Genomic DNA, 23374 nt, shown 5'->3' on the forward strand with positions numbered 1-23374 from the left:
TTGTCCAAAAATTTCCAGTGAAAATGGGATCTCTGTCACTTACAATAATCTTTGGGTTTCCATGTAGCTTTTGAATTGTTTCCATAAATGCAGTAGAAACTGTATTGGCTCTAAATGGATGTGATAATGCACAAAAGTGTGCATACTTGGTAAGTCTGTCAACTACCACCATGATGACACTCTTTCCCTCAGACTTGGGTAAACCTGTGATAAAATCCATTGAAACCTCCTCCCAACGTTGGCTTGGAATGGATAAAGGTTGTAATAGACCCGGTGTCTTAATTGTTTCAACTTTATTTTGTTGGCAAACCAAACATTCAACCACAAACTTTTGAATATCTGATTTAAGGCCATCCCAAAAAAATTCCTTCTTAACCCTGTGGTAAGTTTTTAAAAACCCTGAATGCCCTCCTAAGGGAGAAGTGTGCAATTCCATAAGAAAATTTTGTTTTAGCTGGGAATTCTTATAAGCGATCTTTGTACCATAACGAATCATTTTGCCAGCTAAATGTACCAGACGTACTGGAATCCTGTTGTAACTTTCGAATAAGTTCCCACACTTCTTCGTCATTCTTCCATTCCTCCCTTGCTTCGTTTATCCAATCTGGTTGGATAATAGAAATGGCGCACAACAATGCTTCCACATCCTCATCCTTTCTTGAGAGTGCATCTGCCACCACATTTTGCTTCCCTTTTTTGTAGATGATTTCAAAGTCATAACCCAACATCTTTGTGACCCACTTTTGTTGCTCTTCAGAGGATAATCTTTGTTGTAAAATGTATTTAAGGCTATCATGATCCGTTTTTACCTTGAAGTGTCTTCCCATTAGGTAGGGTCGCCATTTCTTAAGTGCATGGAGTATTGCCAACATTTCCTTCTCATAAATAGCTTTGCTTAAAAACTTTCCCTTGATTGGACGACTTTCAAAAGCAATGGGTCTTTCATCTTGCATTAGAATAGCACCAATTCCATTTCCTGAAGCATCACATTCCACAATAAAGGTTTTTATGAAGTCCGGTGTAGCTAAGACCGGTGCTTGGCACATTGCCTCTTTAAGATGTTCAAAGGCCTTTGTTGCTTCCGGAGTCCATGAAAATGCATCTTTCTTCAATAATGTTGTTAGAGGTGCTGCTATTCTCCCATAATTCTTAACAAACTTGCGATAATACCCTGTCAACCCGAGAAATCCTCGCAGATGCTTTATGGATGTGGGGATTTTCCATTCCTTAATGGCTTTAATTTTGCTAGGTCTACCTTAACTCCTTCATGAGATACAATATGACCCAAATATTCCACCTCCTGGACTCCAAAGAAACATTTGGATCTTTTTGCATATAATTGTTTCTCCTTCAATAGTTGTAGCACCTTGTCAACATGTTCAACATGATCCTTCCAAGACTTGCTGTAGATTAGTATATCATCAAAAAATACTAACACAAATTTTCTAAGGAATGGTTTGAAAATTGAATTCATCAAACCTTGAAATGTTGAAGGTGCATTGGTAAGGCCAAAAGGCATGACCAAAAATTCATAATGACCCTCATGAGTTCTAAATGTTGTTTTCGGAATGTCTTCAGTCTTCATTCTGATTTGATGATATCCTGAACGAAAATCCAACTTGGTGAAGTAAATTGATCCATGCAATTCATCCAGTAATTCATCAATGACAGGAATGGGGAACTTATCTTTAATAGTGAGCTTGTTGAGCTCCCTATAATCCGACACATGCGCCATGATCCATCCTTCTTGTGCACCAATACTACTAGAGCAGAGAAAAAACTTTGACTCGGTTGAATTATACCAACCTCTAGCATTTCTGCAACCATACGTTCAATTTCACTCTTTTGGACATAGGGATATCTGTACGGCCTGATGTTTGGAGGAACACTTCCTGGAATCAGATGAATAGCATGATCATGATCGCGTACGCATAGCGGGGAGACCTTTGGGAGTCTCAAATACCTTTGAATGATTGTCCAGGACTTTTTGGAGATCTGGAGAAATAGATGATTCCGATGTGGAAACATCTAGCGAGCATAATTGTGCAATTACACCTCTTTGCTCCTTTTTTAGAAGCTTTGTCATACTATTAGAGCTGATTATCTTTCCTGGTTTCCCTGCAATACCCCTTACTTCAACTTCCTTTCCTTCCGTAGAAAATTTGATGAAAAGTTCTTGAAAATTAAAAGCTATTGTACCCAGGGATTGTAGCCATTGGACTCCTAGTACAACATCAGCACCTCCCATTGGAATGGAAAGCATTGGGCTAGTCAATACATATTCTCCCATGGATAGCTTGATATTATGGCACTTTCCAGAGCAATTTATTGTTCCTCCATTTGCAATCATCACTTGACACTCTGGTGCTGGATATAGGAAGCAATTCAATTCTTTTGCTACCTTACAATGAATAAAATTGTGGGTGCTTCCTGAATCAATCAACACTATTACCTTTTTCTTCTTGATTTGTCCTTCTATCTTGATGGTTTGAGGAGTGGTAATTCCCGCCAATGCATTACAAGATATGGTCGGATTTATTTGTTCTTCATCTAGGCTTTGTTCCTGGAGTATATCCTTTTCTTTTGACCTTTCTTGCTCCTTTTCTTCTTCCTCTTCACAATCTATGTAGAATAATTTCTTCTCAGCACACTTATGACCTTTAGTGTATTTGCTATCACAACTGTAACAAAGCCCTTTTGCTCTTTTTTCTTCCAATTGTTGTGGTGTCAACCTTATAGGTTGTGGAAGACTAGGGGCAACAACACTTCCATCTTTATAGTTGTGAGTGGTATGCTTCCTGGTTGCCATAATTTTGCTTTCCATTTTTCTTGCTAACCTGAATGCCTTCTCTAATGAATCAGGTTCCCAAAGGCGAACATCATGTTGGATATTATCCTTTAAAGACCCTATGAACACATCAATCCTATGCTCCTCTGGAATATCTTTTACCCTTATGTTCAATTTTTGGAACTCCTCAATGTGCTACATTATTGAAACCCTTTTGTTTGAGACTTATCAATTGGCTTAAAAAAGTGTTGCTTTTTGTATCCTCATAATGTGCTATCAATTCTTCCGTAAAAATTGCCCAAGTGATAAATGGTTTACGAGAGCAAAGCCATTGATACCATACAAACTGATTTGCTTCCAAATATAAAGTTGCCATACGTACCTTTTGTGTGTTTTGCACATTATTGAGATCAAAGAATTGCTCCATCTGTAATATCCATGTGGCAGGATCCTTGCCATCAAACTTCCTCATATCGATTTTTGGAATATGGTGAGTCTTCGATCCAACATTAGTGTCTATGGAATCATGATTAACATTTCTTTTGTTCTCATCATGAGTTTCCTTTAGTACCCTTTCACCCTTAGGGACCATTTCTTGTAGCAACTTATTCATATTTATCTTCAATGCGTCCATGTCTGTCTTCAAATCTCTCTTCAAATCATCCATCTTAGCTTCCACGTCAATCATCTTAGCTTCTACGCCTTTCTTTAAACAGTCCATCTTAGCTTCTACACCTTTCTTTAAACCATCCATCTTAGCTTCTACATCTTTCTTTAAACCATCCATCTTAGATTCTGTTCCTTTTTGTGCAAAGGACAGTTGTTGCACTTGGTCTTGTAATTTTGATATATCATGTTGCATTTCTTCCTCTTCTTCATGAGTCATGCTAGAGCTTTCAGATTCCTTACTAGGTGTTTGCATTTTCTTTCCTCGGGGCATCAATTACCGATAATAATGCTCTACTATGCCCTTTGAATTCCTTCAAAATAAATTTTCAAACCAAGTTTAAGCAAAAATTTAAGAAAATCTACACACATTTTTTCACTTTGTAGGAGCTCGATATTGCCTCTGATGTATCTCTGTACTTTCCAATCATCTAGTTCTAAATTTGTGATCTGTAGTAGCCCTCTGTGTCCTCTTTCCAATGCCACAAGTCTCACCCAAATTGGATTCTCCAAGAAAGAGTTATGTGAAATCTCCCACAGTGACATGCTTATAGACTAGTTCAGTAGAGCGAACTTGTACGACGTGCCAAGAGTCACTGTTTCGACCTTTGGATCTGAAACATGCATACAAGAAACTACAGTCCATCCTCTTTCTGTACCTTCTTACGAAATTTCAATCCGATCCCCAGAGAGAAAGTTATGATGATTTTCCACAGGTCACCTGTTTTGAATGTAATTCAGGAGTCTGCAAAAAGACCAACTTCCTCAGATCATATCTCCGCAAATATCGCGCGAAAAGCTCTGAAATTCGGACCCAAGGTTCAGCGCGATTTCTTCTCAAATGGGTTTTTTTTCGACTTCTGAAACGTTACAAAAAAAAAGTTATAGCGAAAATGCCACGATGACCTGTTTGGAGCAGCGAAACCCTAGAATCCAAGGCTTTGATACCAAATGTTATGAAACCAGCTCAAGAAAAGATAGATCAACGCCTTAGAATTCAGCCTCTTCGAGGGGGCAACCTCCTTTACATTACATAAATGAACAATTCTTCGATGATTCAAATGACAAAACCTCCTTTCTATATATAGGAGTCTAAGGAGTCACAATATAATACAGCCGACCTAACAATAATAATATCAAGCCATAAAAATAACAATAGAGGGATTCTATGGGGCATAGTAATAACAATATGGGGGAAATAGGGGCACAACAATATTAATAAGGGGTATAATTACAATAGTAATGGGGTAATCACTAGCATTATAGGGACCCAACACAATAGTTCTAAAATTCTCAGCCCTATTGTAGCCCTACAATTTCGAACATTTGAACAAAAAAGAGCAGAAAAGTACGTATTTCTCTTTCCTTTACCCTTCACTTTCTTTTCTTTGACTCTCGCTCACTTTCCTTTCACTTTTTCTAGTCTTCTTTGTCTTTCTTGCACAGAAATCGATGTGATGAATTGGAGTCCAAATGAGGTTGAATTGCATTGTATTTATAGTTGTCCAGGAGGTCGAATAGGTGCCTTTCTAGGCCGACTTCTCCAAGACGGCCGACTTGGTCTTTGGATGACAAATTGACTCTTTTTGACTCAAAATAAATATTTATTCTTTTTCCTTTACCCTTTGCTCTCTTTTCTTTGACTCTCGCTCACTTTCCTTTGACTTTTTCTAGTCTTCTTTTTCTTTGTTGCACAAAAATCGATGTGATGAATTGGAATCCAAATGAGGTTGAATTGCATTGTATTTATAGTTGTCCAGGAGGTCGAATAGGTGCCTTTCTAGGCCGACTTGGTCTCTGGATAACAAATTGACTCTTTTTGACTCAAAATAAATATTTTTTCTTTTTCATACAAATAGTCCAAATGGGACTGTGAATCAATAATATTTCTTTGACTCATGACAAATTTTCGTTTGACTCAAATAACCCTACAAGCATGAAGAACATGCTTTGACTAGAAAATAAAATTAATAAAATAATTTCTTTTTCTTCTTTTGATACAAGTATAATGATAATTATGAAGACTGAACCTAGTTACATTTACAACAGAGATCAATGCAAGGAATAAGGAGGCCAAGTGCACAAGGAAGGAGGAGCAGAATTGAAGCAAGCCAACAGGGTTTGCAGAGCAAGTCAAGGAGGAAGCAGAGGATCAATTGTGTGCAGGAACCAAGATCAAGTAGTGATCAAGGCAGGCCAAGATCAATTGTATCAGCTAAGATTTGTGTGAGAAGCAAAACGCTTTCTCAAGAGAGACAAATTGCTTTGTAATAGATTCAATTGCTACAAGAGCAATCAATAAAATAGCCACATCAAGCAAGCAGGTTTTCCCTATTGGGTTTCCTGAGAAAAATAAGTGTGTCAATTTGTGTGATGTGTTTTTATCCCTATGCTTTTATTATGTTGCTTATAAGTTGTTAAGAGCCCCTGTATCTTGGTGAATGTTAACTAGTTTCATTTTTCAGTTATTCATCTAGGTAGTTGCAGAGTTTAATAGAAATTTAACATATGCCACATACCAAGCTCCTATTTCCCTCCTTCCACGGTGATGGTGATGTGTTAATTTTAGATAACAATGGTATGTTCTATGCATAAGAGCAGTTTTACTTCAATTTTATTATTAGCCCAATATCAATATCTAGTTTAGTAATCACATCAACATGATAGTAAAATGCAGATAGAACATAAACAATAACAGTAGAAGACAAACCAAGACAAGAGGACACAAGATATGGCACCAGCGAGGGACAAACCCCAATGTGGGGAAACCCTTGATCAATTCTTCTTATAATTTTTCAAAAGTTCAGTAGAGAGAGTACAATATATAATTTTCACTTGCCCAATCAAAGTGAAATCTAACCAGTCAAATAGCAGCAACAGAAAGCCCTAACCAGAAAGTCAATGTTGGTCAACAAGCCAGATTTTGACCTCCAAAACAGCTCGATCAACTCGGCCTCCAACAGCTAGTCAAATCAGCGTAAAAACAGTCCGAAAAAGTCCAGTCAAATCTTATCAACGAAAGTCAACGTTGCAGCAAACCCTTCTGCAGTGAACGTTGGTCAAACAATGGTCAAACAGCCTCGGTTTATGTGCCCAGAAATGTGGCCTACCCAAACAAAGATCCTCCAGACAAAACCGCAGTCAAAATAGGCAACACTGGTAAATGCAAGTCAAAAAAGCCTCCTGCAATTTCAGTCAACGTTGGTCAACGACTGGAACAGAAAAGTATAGTCCTTCTTTGCACGTGTGGAGAGCTGCCTCTAAAATTTGTACCCAATCAATGAAGGAGAGAGAAGAATGAGTGTGAGATGAGATGCCAAAATGAGGAGGAGGCTCCTTGTATTTATATGCAACGTTGTGGGCTTGAGGGTGCAAATTAGATCGCTGGCCGACCTTGACAATTTGTCCATAATCAAAATAAATTCATAATTCCATTTGTACATGTCAGAATGGGATGATCTTTAGATCAATCCTACACCTATCGGATAGAGGAATCCAATAAAAATATCAGTTGCCTCATATGAGTTGTCCAAGGTGAAGTTTGGCCCTAATTGCCAAATTTAACATGATGTAACAACCACAACCCTCAAGGATAGTCATTGTAACTGAACAAGGGGTTAGTAAATATTTTGCACAGTAGGAGTGCAAGTTGCAAGTACAAATATTTGTATATTACACAAGAAAACCATCACGAATAATTTATGGTCGCAAGTCATTCTCCCTCCAATGATGGATTTAAACAGCAATATCCTACAACATGTATTCCATATTGTTTTATATTAGCCAAATTGAAACAAGTATGCGGATTAATCAAGGATCGGAAACTGCTTAAATGGATTGTCTTTATCATCCAACATGAAGCAAGTAGATTTGTGTTATTGATAAAACCATGGTGCTTTCAAGGAAAATGTTCATGATATGAAGAAAGCTTTAAGCAAGAGATTCCACCCTCTATTTTTGATCTTATGACATCTATTATGAGTTAGAGGAAGAGAATGCCCACTTGAATAGTATGCAAGACCCAACAATTACCTTTGGAAAATTTCTTCCATGATAGGAAGTTGACTAGTGCAACCCTCCTAACATCTACATTCACAAATGTTTGTGTGCTTTACTCGTCCTATTCCCAACAAGAGGAAGGTGCCAACTTGAGCTATACATATATGTTTTCCTCAAGCTATTCTCAATCACTTACTTTGTATACTCCCATTCTCAAGTCTACGGCAAATGGAGAATTGATTGTGACAAAAATCCTTTATTGCCAAAGTCCAATTATTATTCCATTTCCGTAATTTTGAGCCTTTTCATGTCAAATCGATTGAATGAATTTATGATAGAGTATTGGATGTCAATCAAAACTTACTACGCTTTCCTCACTCTATTATCAGTCACTTGCCTAGTACACTCCCATTCTCAAGTCTATAACACATGGACAATTGATTGAGACAATGAGCAGTTATTGCTAGAGTCCATTCAATCTTCCATTTCCATACTTTTGAATCTTTTCATGTAAAATTGATTGAGTGGACTTGTGATTGAGTTTGGAGGTCACTCTCATGGTGTTCATGTGACTACATCGCCAAGTACAATCTGAATAAAGAACTTGAGAAGTGACTAATCATCCCCTAAAGAGCTTTTGCGCAAAGTTTGATCTCTTCAGATTTCTTTTTACAACTCTGGAATAAAGGTAACATGCATTTAGTGTTGAGAAACCAAGTGTAGAGTAGATTAGGCTATTTCTCTTCTTGATAATTACTTGTGAATGTTATCTATTTTCTTATAACTTATTATGTTCTCTTCATCAAGAAATTATACAAATGTTCAAAACAAAAGGATCACAAAGAGACAAAGAACACCAGAAATTAGGCTCCAAGCCAGGGGAAACCCAACCAATCCTTCTCTTATAGAATCAGATCAAAATGAGATATCCAAGACCCAAGACCAAAAACTGCCACAAAGATCCAAGTCAACCCTCCTCCAAGTCTTCTCCAATCTAGTCAAAGTCAATGCTGGTCAACCTTCTAAAATCTGGTCAACTCCTGAAATGTCGGCCCCTGAAATTTTGGGCCTGCAGAGCACAAAAAATGCCTCAGAAAAATTCGCACGTGAGAGCTGGATTAGGGCAGAAAATTTTGATCTTCTCTTTCCTTTGACTTGCTTCTCTTCCCTTGACTTTGGTTCCTTTTCTTCTTGACCAACCACAGAGATAGATAGAAGATGGTGTGATGAATGAATGGTTCTCCACTCTTATATATAGCTGTCCAGGAGGGTCAAATAGGTGCCACTAGGCCAACTTGGTCTTGTGTTGACTCTTTGACTCGAAAATAAAATTCTTTTTCTTTTTCTTTGACTCAAATATATTTCTTTTGACTCATAATAAATTATTTTTTGATTCTTGACTCTTGTAAGCATGAAGAACATGCTTTGAACAAAAATAAGAATAATATTAATAAATATGTCAATGATAAAAATTATATTTTATTACATTATGAAGACCGACACTAGTTATATTTTCAACATTTGGCAGCCTACTCTTGCTTATAAATGAGTTGGATTGTTTGGTGTTGAATTTCCCAAATTGATTAACCTCCATTATATCACATGCCCAATCAATTTTATCCTTGATTTCTTTGACTCCATGCCAATTGGATTAGGGTAACAGACAAAAAAACAGATGTTAGTAACAAGTTTAGTTGACTGATGTTGAGTATTATACTCACAGATCTGCAACTTTTTATTGCCATCCGAAGCAAATTACTGTAAAATTACATGAAATTAATGTTAATTTTACGTATCTAAGAGTAAACATGAATTGTACTTGTTAACAATCATTTAGTTGAAGATGTCGGAACCATTCTGGATATTCCAGTGACTATATCTTACAGATTTGAAGTGTTTTCCAAAGCACAAATGAATCATTTTTGCTTCAGATCACTCGAGATGCCTGCCTGATACCTACATGAGGCCAGCAAGCAGCACCCCAGAGAGGGAGGAATCATGTGACGTGACATTCATACTTTCATCTTAAGTGTCCACTCAATCCTTTTAGAACAAAATTCCCCAAGGGCAATATCAAGTGATAACAGGTAAGCAATCGGACTGCAGTGTTCACCTATTTATCCATTTACCATTTATTTCGATATAATGCACTACTTAACAAATTCATCCACTTATCCCCAGAGGAAAAATCCAAAAGTAGATAGGTTTCATGCATAAAAATGTTGCCAAGTTCATAATTTACTTAAGATTGTTATTTGAAAGTTCAGCTCCATAAGCAAAGATGCAGCTGTTGATACATGGAAGATAAAAATTCCCATTCGAGCTTTAAAAGGCAAAAAAAAATAGCCATAGTGAATGGTATATATCAACTAACCTCTTTTCAAAGAACTTGAATATACAATCTACATCTCTATCAAAATACCTGAAATATATGTCAAAATTTCATTATAAAATCATTAATTACGTTGAAGATGCCACAACAAATAAGAAAGGAACTCACTAGGTGTATCCTACAAAGCAATTTGCAAGGCTGGTAATAAGAGGAAGATACAATTATAGACAATAATTTGACTAAGTTTAAGGAAGTTAACTAGAACATAAGAAAATGTCAAGGAGAAAGGTAGCAATAATTCTACAGCAACATTCTTACATTTGTGCATTGCGATGAGAGACAGAAACCATTTGTGGAAAGTCAATCATTGTGACATTTTCCTCGTCATCAATCTGAAGATCAACAATCAAAACGAAATATCATCACTTTGAGCCTAGTAACCAATATATTTATTCAGAAACCCACACATACTAAATCTCCATAGCAGACCAAACAAAAGATTCTAAGCCAACAAGCTCATGTTCATTAGCAAGCCAAACATATAATATATTAAATATGTGACTTTTCACTTGAATTGAACTTTGACATTGAACTAGCTGTTGAGATGTCTTTCACTTTATAACTATGCAGTTCCATGCTTTTCTGTTCAATTTCAGAACAGTGATTGATGAAACAAACAGCATACGGTGTGAAGGATTTTGAAACCAAATTTTCAAATTCCTCTACAGACACCTTATACAGAATTCTCTAACTTAATCTTACCTAATCTTGACGAATTTTGTGCATGGACTTCTAACAAGCTTGCATGTATAGAATATTACCCCAGAACCCAACTAACCGCATTCCATGCAAGTTGTGTCTATCTCAGATTTAAATTTCCTAACCCCAGTAAACTAGCAAATTACTTCCTAGTCATTTCCTTGCTCAATATTAGGGGTGGCAGGAGGGGGAGGGATATTACTCAATCCAAATGGAATAAAATAAATCAAATTTGCAGGGGGCTTGGGGAGGAAAACTATCAATCAGGCGGAAATGTATGGCCTCCTTCAAGGTTTATGTATTGCCAAAGACAAAAGGAAATAAATACATTGTTATCTTAGGAGACTCGCTAATTACAATACAATATCTCATTAAGGCAACCCAAAGGATAATTCCCTTTCTCAGCTGTTTCAAAGAATCAGAGGAGTGGTAAAGTTCGTCCACTCCAAAGAATTCTATCACATTCTGTAAGATTCCCACTTAGGAAACCCTCAAATTTATCAATAAATTTCTGAGTTTGCAATCAAGATTTCAGTGGCAATTTTCGTCAAACAGTTTGATTACTTCCTGCTGTAGGTGGTTTTCTTTCAGTTTGATCTCAGTAAATGAATACAGGGAATAACCAGCATCAAAACGAGTCACCAAGGGTTCAAATAATATATATTTAATGCTTCAGTATATGCCCACAAACTTCTAGATAATTCTATGCATTTTATATCAGTCCCAGAAAATTATATACAGCTGATATATATGGAAAATAAAGCTCATAAAATGGTCCCTCAAATTCAGAAATTTAATACACAGAATAGTTAAGAGAAATAGAACCTGATGTTAAATAGTGACCAATTATGCCTTAGAAGGGGGAAAAGATGATGAGAAAGAGAAATAATTCTTAGCAGAGGCAATATATATATCCACGGGCCTTGTCATTACATGGTACACAGTCCATACACGTCCAGCAATAACCAAGTGAACAAAGCTGGCCCTCTGGTTATTTTTCACCCAAATAATCAACAACTCATGGTCCAGAAGAGTCAATACAACCTCCACACAGCTAGTGTGGGTCTCAGCCACGTCCAGCAACAATAACATGGGTTATTCATGCTCCATATGAAATCCACGAGCCACCCAACTCAGAGTATTTGGTTCACACGCCCAGAGAATGGTGGTTTTAAGCTACACATCCAACAGACTGATTGTATTGCTTGGCTATGACAATGAATAAAGTCCAGCAGTTAACACTCTCAGCTCAGCTACAAATACGCAGCCCAGAACATAAGGAAATTTGTCTAGTAGTGAGAAATATGTGAGGCTTTGACTAGTTATTCAAACTTCCATGCAGAGAATAAATCAAACCCCTTGCACCTTCAGTTAGTTTACACAATGGGAGCAGCCCTTCAAAAATAAAAAATGACCTCTAGTTTTGCTGTAAAATTCGATGCTCCAAGACTCAGATTTGAGCTTGTGTGCTCAGTCTTCCATGAAGTCCTTCAACTTGCCAAAATGATATAGAAAACACCAAATAAGCTCCTAAAATCAACTGGTAAAACCCAGGTACCTTAATATTATTTTACAGTTTTGTTCTCCATTGAAACTCAACGGTGAAATCTGAGTGATTTCACTCTCAAATCCAAACTAGGGTGTCTAGTTTCAACACCAAAGTCTGCCATGGCAGCTAGGGTTCCAAAACCCTAAGCTTCTCCTCAAGAAAACTCTCCAAGAGCTCTTTCTCAAAAACTCACAATGCACGAATGAATGAGGAGAGACCCCCTCATTTCCTTTTTTATAATTCACTTACCTTTTCCCTCCAATTAAATATTTAAAAGCACTTTTCCTTTCTTTATTTAATAAAATGACTTTTATAAACTAATTAAAGTCACTTTTAATGCCAAAAAATACTTAATTCACCTTTGTAGTCACAAAGGCCACCCAAAGCCCCTTTTTATGACTCCACACTGTAGATCTTTTCACCCTAATTCCAACGAGCTATTACAATAAGGTGTTTCTCCAAGTAATCATCCCACAACAACACCTTAAGCATAATTAATTAAAAGATGCCTGTTAATAACGCCAATTTATAGAAATCGTCAGAGTGCAACGGAACCAAGAGAAAACCATGCGAAATTGATCTCGATGATGAAATATGGTAAATGGTCCCAGTCGAACCCATAAAACTCCTCTAAAAACCTTCCGGCCCACCAATGGAGTAATCCTGCTCGCATGGCTAGGTTGACACAAGCTCTGGAAAACCCTCCTAACTACCTTGCAAGTAATCCAAAATTTGGGGACATTACACATTCTTAGAATTAATAACGCGGAGGCTGCTTCGCAAGCGAAAAAAGCTTGCTCCATGGAAGAGACCAATCTTGATATCAATGATAAAATATACTAATAATTTCTGCCCCATCCCCTAAGGCCCCATGACTCCTGGCACTTGGTTCTTCTTCGGATCTTCCCCTTTCTTGAAGTTTGGTTTTGAATTAATTGCTATGTTTCCTATCCTTCCTTCCTTCGTTTATTTTACCAATCCCCCCCTTCCTACTTTTCCCCCTCATTCTCCCCTTAGAGCCTCCTTCTCTTTCACTTCTAGGCTCCTTGCAGATATCATATACCCCCGCTTCAGGCTCCTTAACGGTTTAGTTATATCGCTAATGATTCAAAGTTGGATTTCTCTTGACGTAGCAGCACATGAGGTTCGTTGCCATGAACATGTTGTTCTCTCCTCCCATGCTAGCAATTACGAATTTTATCTGCCAAAATCTTGGAATCAACCTCCGCTCAGATCCATGATGAATTTCTTTGGTGGTTGCACTAGGTGAAATTAATGAAGATATGATGATAATCGTGTGGAACGACAGGTGAACTAGCGATAAATTGGTCTCAAATCTGGCTCTTGTTCCATCCATGAATGAGTTTGTTATGTGCATCACTCCACCACCTTCGTGGCTCGATAATCCGGTAATTGCTCTGTCTCTGATTTCCATTGTGGCATCCAGACGTTCATCCTTCATGCAGCTATGCGAAGAGCTTTGTCTTCGGTTCTAGGCATTCATCCTCAGGGCAGCACAATTGCGGGCTCGGCACTTCAGTTCGTGGATAATTTGGCGTAAGGGGCTCTCCACCTCTCAAAGCACCTTGGCAGAGCCTGGTCTCTCTCACAAAGTTGGTTTCAAAGCTCTCCACCTCTCAAATCACCTTGGCAGAGCTTGGTCTCTCTCACAAAGTTGGTTTCAGATTGCCACGGGCTCCTTTATGTGAAGGTATTTCTAGACTCCCCAATTTCTGTGTGCAATTCTACAATAGTCAGAGCCGGAATGGAAACACCTCTAAAGTTGGCTCCTATCTTGTCACTCAGGGCTCAAATTCTGGTTTTTTGGAGTTGTTAGAGACTTGGCCATCAGTGGTTTATAGATATTTCCTTTTAGTTGTCTTGTAGAAGCCTTTGGCTCAAAGGAAGTCAATTAAATTTGGGCCTAAATGCTATCAATCAATTCCTCTCTGCCTTGGGGACCTGAAGGAGTTTATTAGGCCAGCTCGGTACACTACATTGTCTAGGTCCTGGGCATCAGTAGCAGGAGTTATGTCTCTACAATTCTGATTCCTCTTACTGTTCTACTAAGCTTTCTTTTGAACACTGTTGGTTTGGGGTGGTCGGGCACTTATTTTCATGAAGTCTATTGCAATCGAAGTCTCTGCTAGTATAACAACATGAGCAACGACTCCAATTCCAAGTCTTCTTCAGTAGTTAGCCCATGTTCCCATTGTTTATCCGCTCATGAAGCCCTGTTGAGGGCAGATTATGATTTGCAAGTAAAATATTGTAATATGTATCACACTCAAGTTGAACATGTTGTTAAAATCTTGACCCTCCAGCATTAGATTTCTCGGTTAGAAGATGAAGTGGACGCCCTAAGGTAATTATCATGGACCTCGAGCTGGGTAGAAATGCACCTATAGATCTGAACTAGCCACAGGGGAATACAAGTAAGCGGGTTATACACCTCAACAGATCTGCAATTGAACATGATTGATAGGCATGCAGAAGATAGTGTCTTTTGGTCTTTTCGATTTTTTGTAAACTTTTGTTCGAAAGTCTCTCTATGTAATGGGTTTACTGCTAAGATGTCAATGGGACAGTATCGAAAATGTAAAGAGTTTATGGTTAATATGTCTATGAGACTGAACTGAAATAGAGTAATGTAATCACCCGTGTATTTGTTGCAGTCGGGTGCTAATTCAATACCAATATTACTCTTTTTCGTTTAAGAAAAAATCCTTGCTCAGTATTACTTTAAATTATAGATTAATGAATAAAATGGACTACTAGAGTTTCCAACTAGTAAAAATTAAATTTACAGCAAAAGCAAATAAAACCAATTTCCACAACAAACAGCAAAATATTTTTGCCCTTTGTAGACCACTACGTGTCAACGACCCATAGCAGTACACCCCCTTTTTTCGCAAAAGGGATAGCGCCCGATATATATGGCAGTGTTGTTCAGTTATCATTATCAGCGTGACTTCCAAGATGTTATGTAAACCCTTTTTGCATGTGTATAATGCAAATAATCTCAGCAGATCCGTGTAATGTATATAACAACCTAGGTAAACCTACTTTTCTAGTGACGATCTCCATTCTGGGAGATTTTTTATCTCACCGATCTATTCTCGTATGGTCGACAGAGTTTTCCTCCAGTCTTACCCCAAAACTCGAATGGATTTTGTTGCTAGAATCTTAAGAGAGTCCTAGTGTTTTAGATCGAAGCTATGTAAAAGTGATTTGGGAATAATCCAAACTATTTGGTTAGGTTATTTTATTACAAATTGCTTGGTCCGCTGGATTATATTTGTGTTGCAGAAATACGTAGTCTATGAGAGTCTATTACAAATGGGTTTTCCCCTTATGATGTAAAAAATATGAAAATCATGACGTAAAATGTCTTGAGGGTTAGAAAAATAATTTATTGCCTCATAGGTTAATTAATTAAATTTTCCGACCAAAAATTAATTAAAATCCTAAGCCAACGATTTAATTAATTCTAAGTCCTAGGTAAATTTAAATTCTCCAAAGGCAAAATTCGTCGATCCTTAAAAATTAAATTTTAAAAACTCCCATGACTAAGGTAAATTAATTATTTTGCCAAATTTTAAACCTTTGATCCCTGGGGGTTAAGTCAAAGTCAAATTTTTTAAGAAATTAACTCAAAATTTATATTTTTGAGTTAATTAGAATGCATTTAAATGAAAAGTTCTGGTAAATTAATTATTTTGCCAAATTTTAAACCTTTGATCCCTAGGGGTTAAGTCAAAGTCAATTTTTTTAGGAAATTAACTCAAAATTTCTATTTTTGAGTTAATTAAAATGCATTTAAATGAAAATTTCAAATTTCCTCAAAAATTAAATATTTCGAAGAATGAGATTAAAAGAAATTTTGATCTTCATCAATAGTCGAAATTACTTTGACGAGGATCACTCAAACTAGTCGTTGGAGGATTTATCTTTAAATAGGAAGTCATTTGTTAGTCGATGGATCCAACCTTTGAGTCGTGTGCTTAGCAAGAAGCTCTTGTGTAATCTTTTCCTGGATAATAAAGAAAGACTTTTGGATTAAGTTATGTTGGTGTAACTCTTCATGGGAATATCGTAAGGTGTGTTGTTTTCATGCCTAATTTTTTCTAAAGCCATTGATGATAGCTTCTAAAGAGTAATTTGAATACAGATATCTTGCTCAGTCGCTGGGATTCAAATAATAATCTAAATTTTGAACGCAATAGCAGGTATCTCTATTTGTCTGAGTTTTATGATAGCTTCTAAAGAGTGATTTGAGTACAGATATCTTGATGATAGCTTCTAAAGAGTAATTTGAATACAGATATCTTGCTCAGTCGCTGGGGTTCCAATAATAATCTAAATTTTGAATGCAATAGCAGGTATTTCTATTTGTCTAAGTTTTATTATTATTTTCTCACTTTATTTTTAATGGCTAGATCGAGTTTTGTAGGGAAATCTTGATTTTAGATCCTCGGGCATTAGGGGAAGTTTTCAGTTGAACCAGTCAACTCTCAATCTGTGTTTCCTGAAGAGCCCAACTTAATTAGCTCCAGGCTTATCATAAGATCTTTTGTTGATGATGCACAAAGGCTTTTCAAGTTAGAACCTCCTTTAAAATTTAAAAATTTATTTTTTTGTGCAACATAATGATAGATCTGGTTGATTAGAGCCTATAGTTTGTAAATTTTGTAATTATTTTTCTAACATGGGTTTTTCTGGGTTTTAGTTTTAATCATTGTATATATCATTTGGGTGTTTTCTTGTTGTCGTGCAGCTACAGATCTGAAGAATAAATTTGTGTAGAGTCCAGATCTAGGCCCTGGAGGGTAAGATCTGGATCTCTAGGAGTTTATCAACATAATTTTGCAAAAATATTATTCAACTTTTTTTTGCAGTCCCAGGGTTCCAAAATTCTTAGATCTGGAAATTTTCATGAGGGTTTCAAGGCTAAATCTGAAGCAAAAAAAAAATATATTGATGTGGAATTCGATTTATCTAGGTTTATTTTGGGTTTCTTGAGGCTACTGTTGGCTGCCTGGAAATGCTCCTTGCACTTTTCTTTTTATTCTTCTTACTACAAAAAATCAAATTTTTTTTAAGGAAGGCCCACAGCCCTTTGATGATGCCTGCATTCTCCATTAAACCTACAAAAAACCCTCATCTCATTGAGCCGCAGCATCAACCCTCGCTCCTGCAAATCGCTGCTCCTCACGTTGTCTCTCTGTGTCTTTTTCATCACCTGCAAACTCGCGGTTCTTGCTCCTCGACCTATCAACCTATAGCTCCTTCCCCGTCCCTGCAAGACCTGTCCGCTGCACTCCCTCATTTCTCCTTCATCAAACCCATCACAGCTCCCTCAACGCTGCCCACAACCTCCATATTCCTGCAAGCAATCTCTCCTTTTGTTGCTCCATTTTTTGCGATATCACCTTCCTCCTCTACTCATAATGTTACCTTTCTGCTGCATCATAGCCTTCGTTGTCTTCGAAACCCTCATATGCTGCGTCCTCCATCTTGTGGCTCCTTCCCTTGCTTCTCCCTCCTCTCCATCGTTGAGCCTACCTGCACAGCAAAACACAAAGCATTCGACTCATTTTTAATTTGGATATGCGTTAGGGGTTAGGGTTAGTGTATTTTTCATTTTCATTTGAAATTCGATTTTTTGTCTTGATTGTTATTTTTTCGATTTGTTTTAATTTGATTTTTTTTCACAATTTCTTGTTTTATTTTTACTTATGATTCTTTGATTTGGATTTTGATTTTGATTTTCTTTCCTTCTATTTTTTTTTATTTTACTTTTTTATTTTGCTTTAAAAAATCTAAAAAAAAACATTAAAAAAATCTAAAAATATTAAATTTTGATGACTTTGATTGCTAATGAAATAAATCAAAAGCAGAACTTTCATATTTTAAAATTTAAAATTTATTATGTGGCCTGCGGCCCCTAATTTTTTTTCATTTGAAATTCGATTTTTTGTCTTGATTGTTATTTTTTCGATTTGTTTTAATTTGATTTTTTTTCACAATTTCTTGTTTTATTTTTACTTATGATTCTTTGATTTGGATTTTGATTTTGATTTTCTTTCCTTCTATTTTTTTTTATTTTACTTTTTTATTTTGCTTTAAAAAATCTAAAAAAAAACATTAAAAAAATCTAAAAATATTAAATTTTGATGACTTTGATTGCTAATGAAATAAATCAAAAGCAGAACTTTCATATTTTAAAATTTTAAAATTTATTATGTGGCCTGCGGCCCCTAATTTTTTTTTTTAATTTGATTAAGGTCTTTTGATTTTTTATCTTTGGTCACAATAAAAAATTTAATTGCCACATTAAATTTGCTTCGTGAACTTAGCACATTAGAAATTTACCTATGGGATAATTAAATTGTTAATCTAAAGTTCCTTGGTGTTCTTTGGTGGTAGTGGTTTCTCTATTGTCAGGTGTGATTAATGTTTTAAAATCATTGACTATTGAAAAATGATAAATTATTCTAGATCTGGGTTATTAATAAAAAATCATTTTAAATCTGGAATCGTTGCTTAACATTTAAATTTCATAATTTTTCACGGGATTTAATTCCTAGATAAAGTTTTGGGCATTGATCATTCATGATTCTCACTATTTGTCACATTTATAAATTGCTCTTGATAACTTGTTTTTACTTAGTCTATGGTTAATTGAGTATAAAGGCACTGGTCTATAATCATTTCTATCTTGTGGTTGTGTCTTGGTCGTGTTAGTGTTTGATCTATTCATCTCAGTTAACCAAGACTCATTTACATTCGTCAAGTTGTCCATCTTTAAGTCTCTTAGAGCCTGTGTTCCACATGCTATTCTCATTCATTCACCTTAGGGACTACCCCCCTTGACTTGTCTAGGATTAGACTGACAGCCCTTACTATAAGCGTTGTCGCAGTGACTAGACACTTTGTGCGACAACACCCTTCAAATCTACTTGTCAGTAAATTTCTTCAAACCATACAAAGGCTCCCTCTCTGGGAAAATGACCCACTAAGGAAAATACAAATTACAGCAAAATCTTGGTGAATTTTGTTGAAAGTTGTAACTAGTTTCGGTCTTCATAATTGTATTTGTATCATGACTTGGTGTAATTATTGTAATCAAAAGAAAGAGGAAAAAGAAAATATTTTGTAAATGTAAAATTATTTATTTGTAAATGGATTTCTTGCCCATGATTATTTGTCCTAGGTTAAAGCACCCATTCTAAGAGTTAAGTCTTGCGTCAAGTCAAAGTCACGATGAAAAGACCCTTTAAGGGCTCATGTATCAAGAAGAAAATATTATTATTGATGTAAAGAATTATCTAGAAGCTAACAAGAGCCAGGTCATCCAGCCCCTAAAGTCATCCTAAATGAGGCCCATGCACCCATTAGAAAGACTATAAAAAGAGGACCATTCGTCCTCCAAAAGAAGGCACTTCAGCATCGATCTTCTTGAACAATCTGAGGCAAGATAAGAAGTGTGAAAGCCTGGAAAGAATGCAGTGAAGTATCTCTCTCTGATTTTGGTCTTGGACTATTTGTCTTTGGCAGTCGAGTTTCTGTGGAACATCGGATCTGAATCTTTGCTCGAGGAAACAACAAGTCTTACATCATCTTAGGTGGCTGGTCTGATCTTGGTGTGTTGTCTAGGGTTTGTGGTCTTGGAAGTCTCCTTGAATTGATTCTTTAAGGAGAGGGTTATCTAGGTTTTGCCCTAGCATGGAGCCTATCTCTAGTCTCTTTTATTGTTTGCATTGTGATCTTCTTGTTTGGCACTTATCTTTATGATGAACATAACACGGTAACGATAATGATGAATTAATATAATATCATAAGAAAGTGTCAAGGTAACAAAGAAATCAATTAATAAAATCCTATCTACAATTTGCCCTTGATTTCTAACATGGTACCAGGGCTAAGGCTGACGGACGAAGTTTGAAGATCACTCTGCTAATGGAACTCCTAGACTTATCATCTTTGTGTTTTCTCTATTGAGAGTTCGCAATATGTAAAGCGTAGCTCGCTTGCACCTCTGAAATAGTGATATCGCAATCTCACTGCGGGATCACATTCATGTTGATCGATATATAAGTCTTGAGCTTCTTCCTGTAGTCGCATTTCAAAGTGAAGCACACTACATAGTCTTAAAGCTCTAATCTAAGGATCTCGCTCACTATTTAGTGGCTTGTATATATAATAATCACACTTTGTATGAGCATGTATTCCTTTGATCGCTCTATGGTTTAGTTACAATGAATCACTCGTATAGATCGCATCAATATATGGCTTCAAGCCATATTCATCCAGAAGGAAGGACATCCTTGCCTTCCAAATGACATAGTTGGAAGCACAGTCCAACTTGTCCTGATCTCATAGTCCGACAGTGGCCATCTCAAATAATGTCGAAAATCCCCTCTTCCCTTCTGCTCAGTTGTTGCTAGGGTATTCGCACTCCGTTTTGGAGTGAGAAAAACTGCTCACAACGACTACTGATCTGCAAGGGAATTCAAACTTCTTAAGACTAGAAGTTCCCTGAGGAAAATTTTCCCTCAATGTGTGATCTTCTTCCTCCCGACGCTAGCTCTGCACAAGCAAACTGCTGCAAAACTGCTGCGTCCAACTAGACATCTACTCTGCGAAAAATATTGGTTGCTCCCTCTGCCTCTGAAACACTCAATCTGGAGAGATCGAATTTTTTTGTCCCTCTCTCAAAAAAATCGATTCTCCTCGAGAATTCGACCTCTTGGCCAAGGTGACTACGTTGGCTCTAAGGTTTCGAACTGCTGCCCCTCAATGAACAACGAAACTCCCTCTTTGCTATTGAGCTCTCCTACTGATCATCTGTGCTCTGATAACATGTGAAAAATCGGAAACTTGATTTCTATTGCAGCAACTAGAAATAATTCTCCTAATTGTTAAATTAATTTTTAACAATTTATTTACTGTGTGCTACAACAAATACTAAATCAATCACACTGCAACCTACATAAATAAACTGCGGAAGAAATAAACACTGGAAGAAATACTAGCACACAAACATAAAATGACAATTATTTTTGGACTAATGTCCCCCGGAAAACCTAACTTGGAAAAACCGGTGCAGCAGCTGAGGGTTTTATTATTATCAACAGTGAAATAATCTGAATACAACTGGATACCAAAATTGGCAATCCTACAGAAAAACGCTGGCAAGAAAAATCTAGTGAGGAAGTTCCTTACTCCAAAGGCAAATCCGGGCACTGACCTCAACTCGAATTGAGTGATCCAAACTGCCTCTGCGCAATCATTGTGTCACCCTAGCGCAGTTGTTGTTGCTCTCCCCTTGGAACAGCGTCTCCTGAAGCCGTCTGACCAGATGCTGTCTGGGAAAACATCTTTCCTGGTCTTTGGAACGTCTGCCTAGCTTCTAACACTGAAATTTTGCTTCTCCCTAGCAATTTGACTTTGCCTCTAGAGGCTACTGCGTTGCTTTGCGTCAACCTCATTGTGGCTTCTCTGCCTCTCTACAAATGCACTCATCGGTTCCGGAAATCTTCCTCCAACTTCACTGTGCCCTCCCCCCCCCCTCTCTCACTGCTTTGATTTCTCTGGCGCTCACTCCGGCAACTAAATGTTGCTACTCAGGAAATCAATTTGCTCATGAATTCAAACTACACGAGTGATTTCTCCAAGCCCCATCGAATTCTTCTTCTAATCCTCTGTTGAGACTTCAACGGCCAAGATTAGATCTTAATCGATGGCGAAGATTAATTTGAAGTTGATCCGTGTGAGTTTCTAGAACATTCACACCATAACTTAATTAATTTTGATTAATTAGTCATATTCCCTAAGTTTAGACTTAGGAAATATTTAAAAATTGACTAATAATCTAATTAAGTCATTTCTAGGTGGAATTTCGATAAATTATTTACGGGTTTTGGAAATCTCATGTATTCTAGCCCTCCACAAAATTTCAAGGCTAGAACACATTTGATGCTACAAAAACTAACACTAGCCATTTTCATTCGATGACATGTATCTAGTGGTTTTGGTTGACCACTAACCACTTTAATTTGATACCATTTACTTCACCCTTAAGGTGTAAGAGAGTATCTTTCTCATTTCATCTTTGTACTCACCCCTTTAAGGTGCAAGGAAGTACTATTTTAAAATCAACTGAATTTGGAATGAGCACTACTCACGCCCAAAATTATCAAAGGTAACAATTGATTGAAACCCATCTATTTTCACAACTTCACCATAAAAATATGTCCTTATGTAAAAACTAGACAATAAGATTTAAGCAAAAGCGTGGCTTCTAAATACCATCTCCAAGAACATATCCAACCATAATGAATTATTTGTTTTTAACATCATTTGTTAAAAACATGATCCTTTTCGCCTTCTCAACCAAGAGTCTTGACAGATTGACACTTATCTCAATTTTTTTTATCTTCAATTATGAATGGTTACAATGAGTAAGACAAAGGTCATAATCTTCAATAACCGACACATGCCACTTTAAGTACCACTCCCACTTTTGATGGGAGGAAATTGAGAAGACCATGGCCTATATATACTTGGGGACTTAGTTTCTTTCCTTGCTTCAACCTTATACAAGCTTTCCAGCCTCAAATTAAAAGGGATACGGTTACATTGCCCTACATAAGAGTGCTTTTGAAGTGGGTTCTAGAATAGCACATCCATGATGCATCTCTCGGACACAATCATCAAACCCATTGTGCTCTATGGTTGTAAGCTCTAGGGTCCTAGTCTATTGTGAAGTGACTTGGTGATGAGAAAGAGTGCAAACCCTTCTATGACAGAGCATTATCCATTGAAAAATAACAAGAGCATGCCCACAATATCAAGATATTGATCACATCTTCGTGCTCCCCACCATTACTAAGAAGGCCCTTCACCAAACCCCAAAGGTCTTCATTTGTGGACTTCTAAGAGGAATTAGACTTGTTCCAAAGGTTATGTGATATTGATATTTAAAAGACTATTAACTTCCATTATGAGACTTTATAGGTCAATTCTTAATCATCTCCACATGACTCACACCTTTAGGGAATTCATCAAGAGTACTACAAGGGTGAAATAAGGACACCTTCTTTTGTCAACTCTCTTTTGAATTTATATCAATGATTTAAAGTCACTCCTCAACAAGCATATACATCATGGAAATGATAGAGATAGCCTCCAAATCTACATGTTTATCCTAGGGTTTGAATCCTCAAACCCTAGGTCTTCAACTCTTGCATCAACATAAGCACCAAAACCTCCATTG

General features: G+C 36.8%; 1 protein-coding gene across 16 annotated transcripts in view; it reads right to left on the reverse strand.

Moving 5' to 3' along the window:
• Nucleotides 1-23374, reverse strand: part of LOC149237754 (serine/threonine-protein kinase rio2-like) — a 250038-nt gene that overhangs the window by 92591 nt on the left and 134073 nt on the right. For all 16 annotated transcript variants that reach the window (XM_089372780.1, XM_089372773.1, XM_089372778.1 and 13 more), the window contains 2 exons: nt 10104-10177; nt 9828-9875 (listed from right to left, as the gene is read on the reverse strand). In XM_089372780.1, coding sequence (XP_089228906.1) covers nt 9828-9875; nt 10104-10177 — 122 coding nt within the window. The remainder of the gene's footprint in view (nt 1-9827; nt 9876-10103; nt 10178-23374) is intronic.

Source organism: Pinus tabuliformis, chromosome 8 (assembly GCF_031772625.1).
Source record: "Pinus tabuliformis cultivar Carrire ecotype Pingquan chromosome 8, CPIR1, whole genome shotgun sequence".
NCBI classification, from domain to species: domain Eukaryota; kingdom Viridiplantae; phylum Streptophyta; class Pinopsida; order Pinales; family Pinaceae; genus Pinus; species Pinus tabuliformis.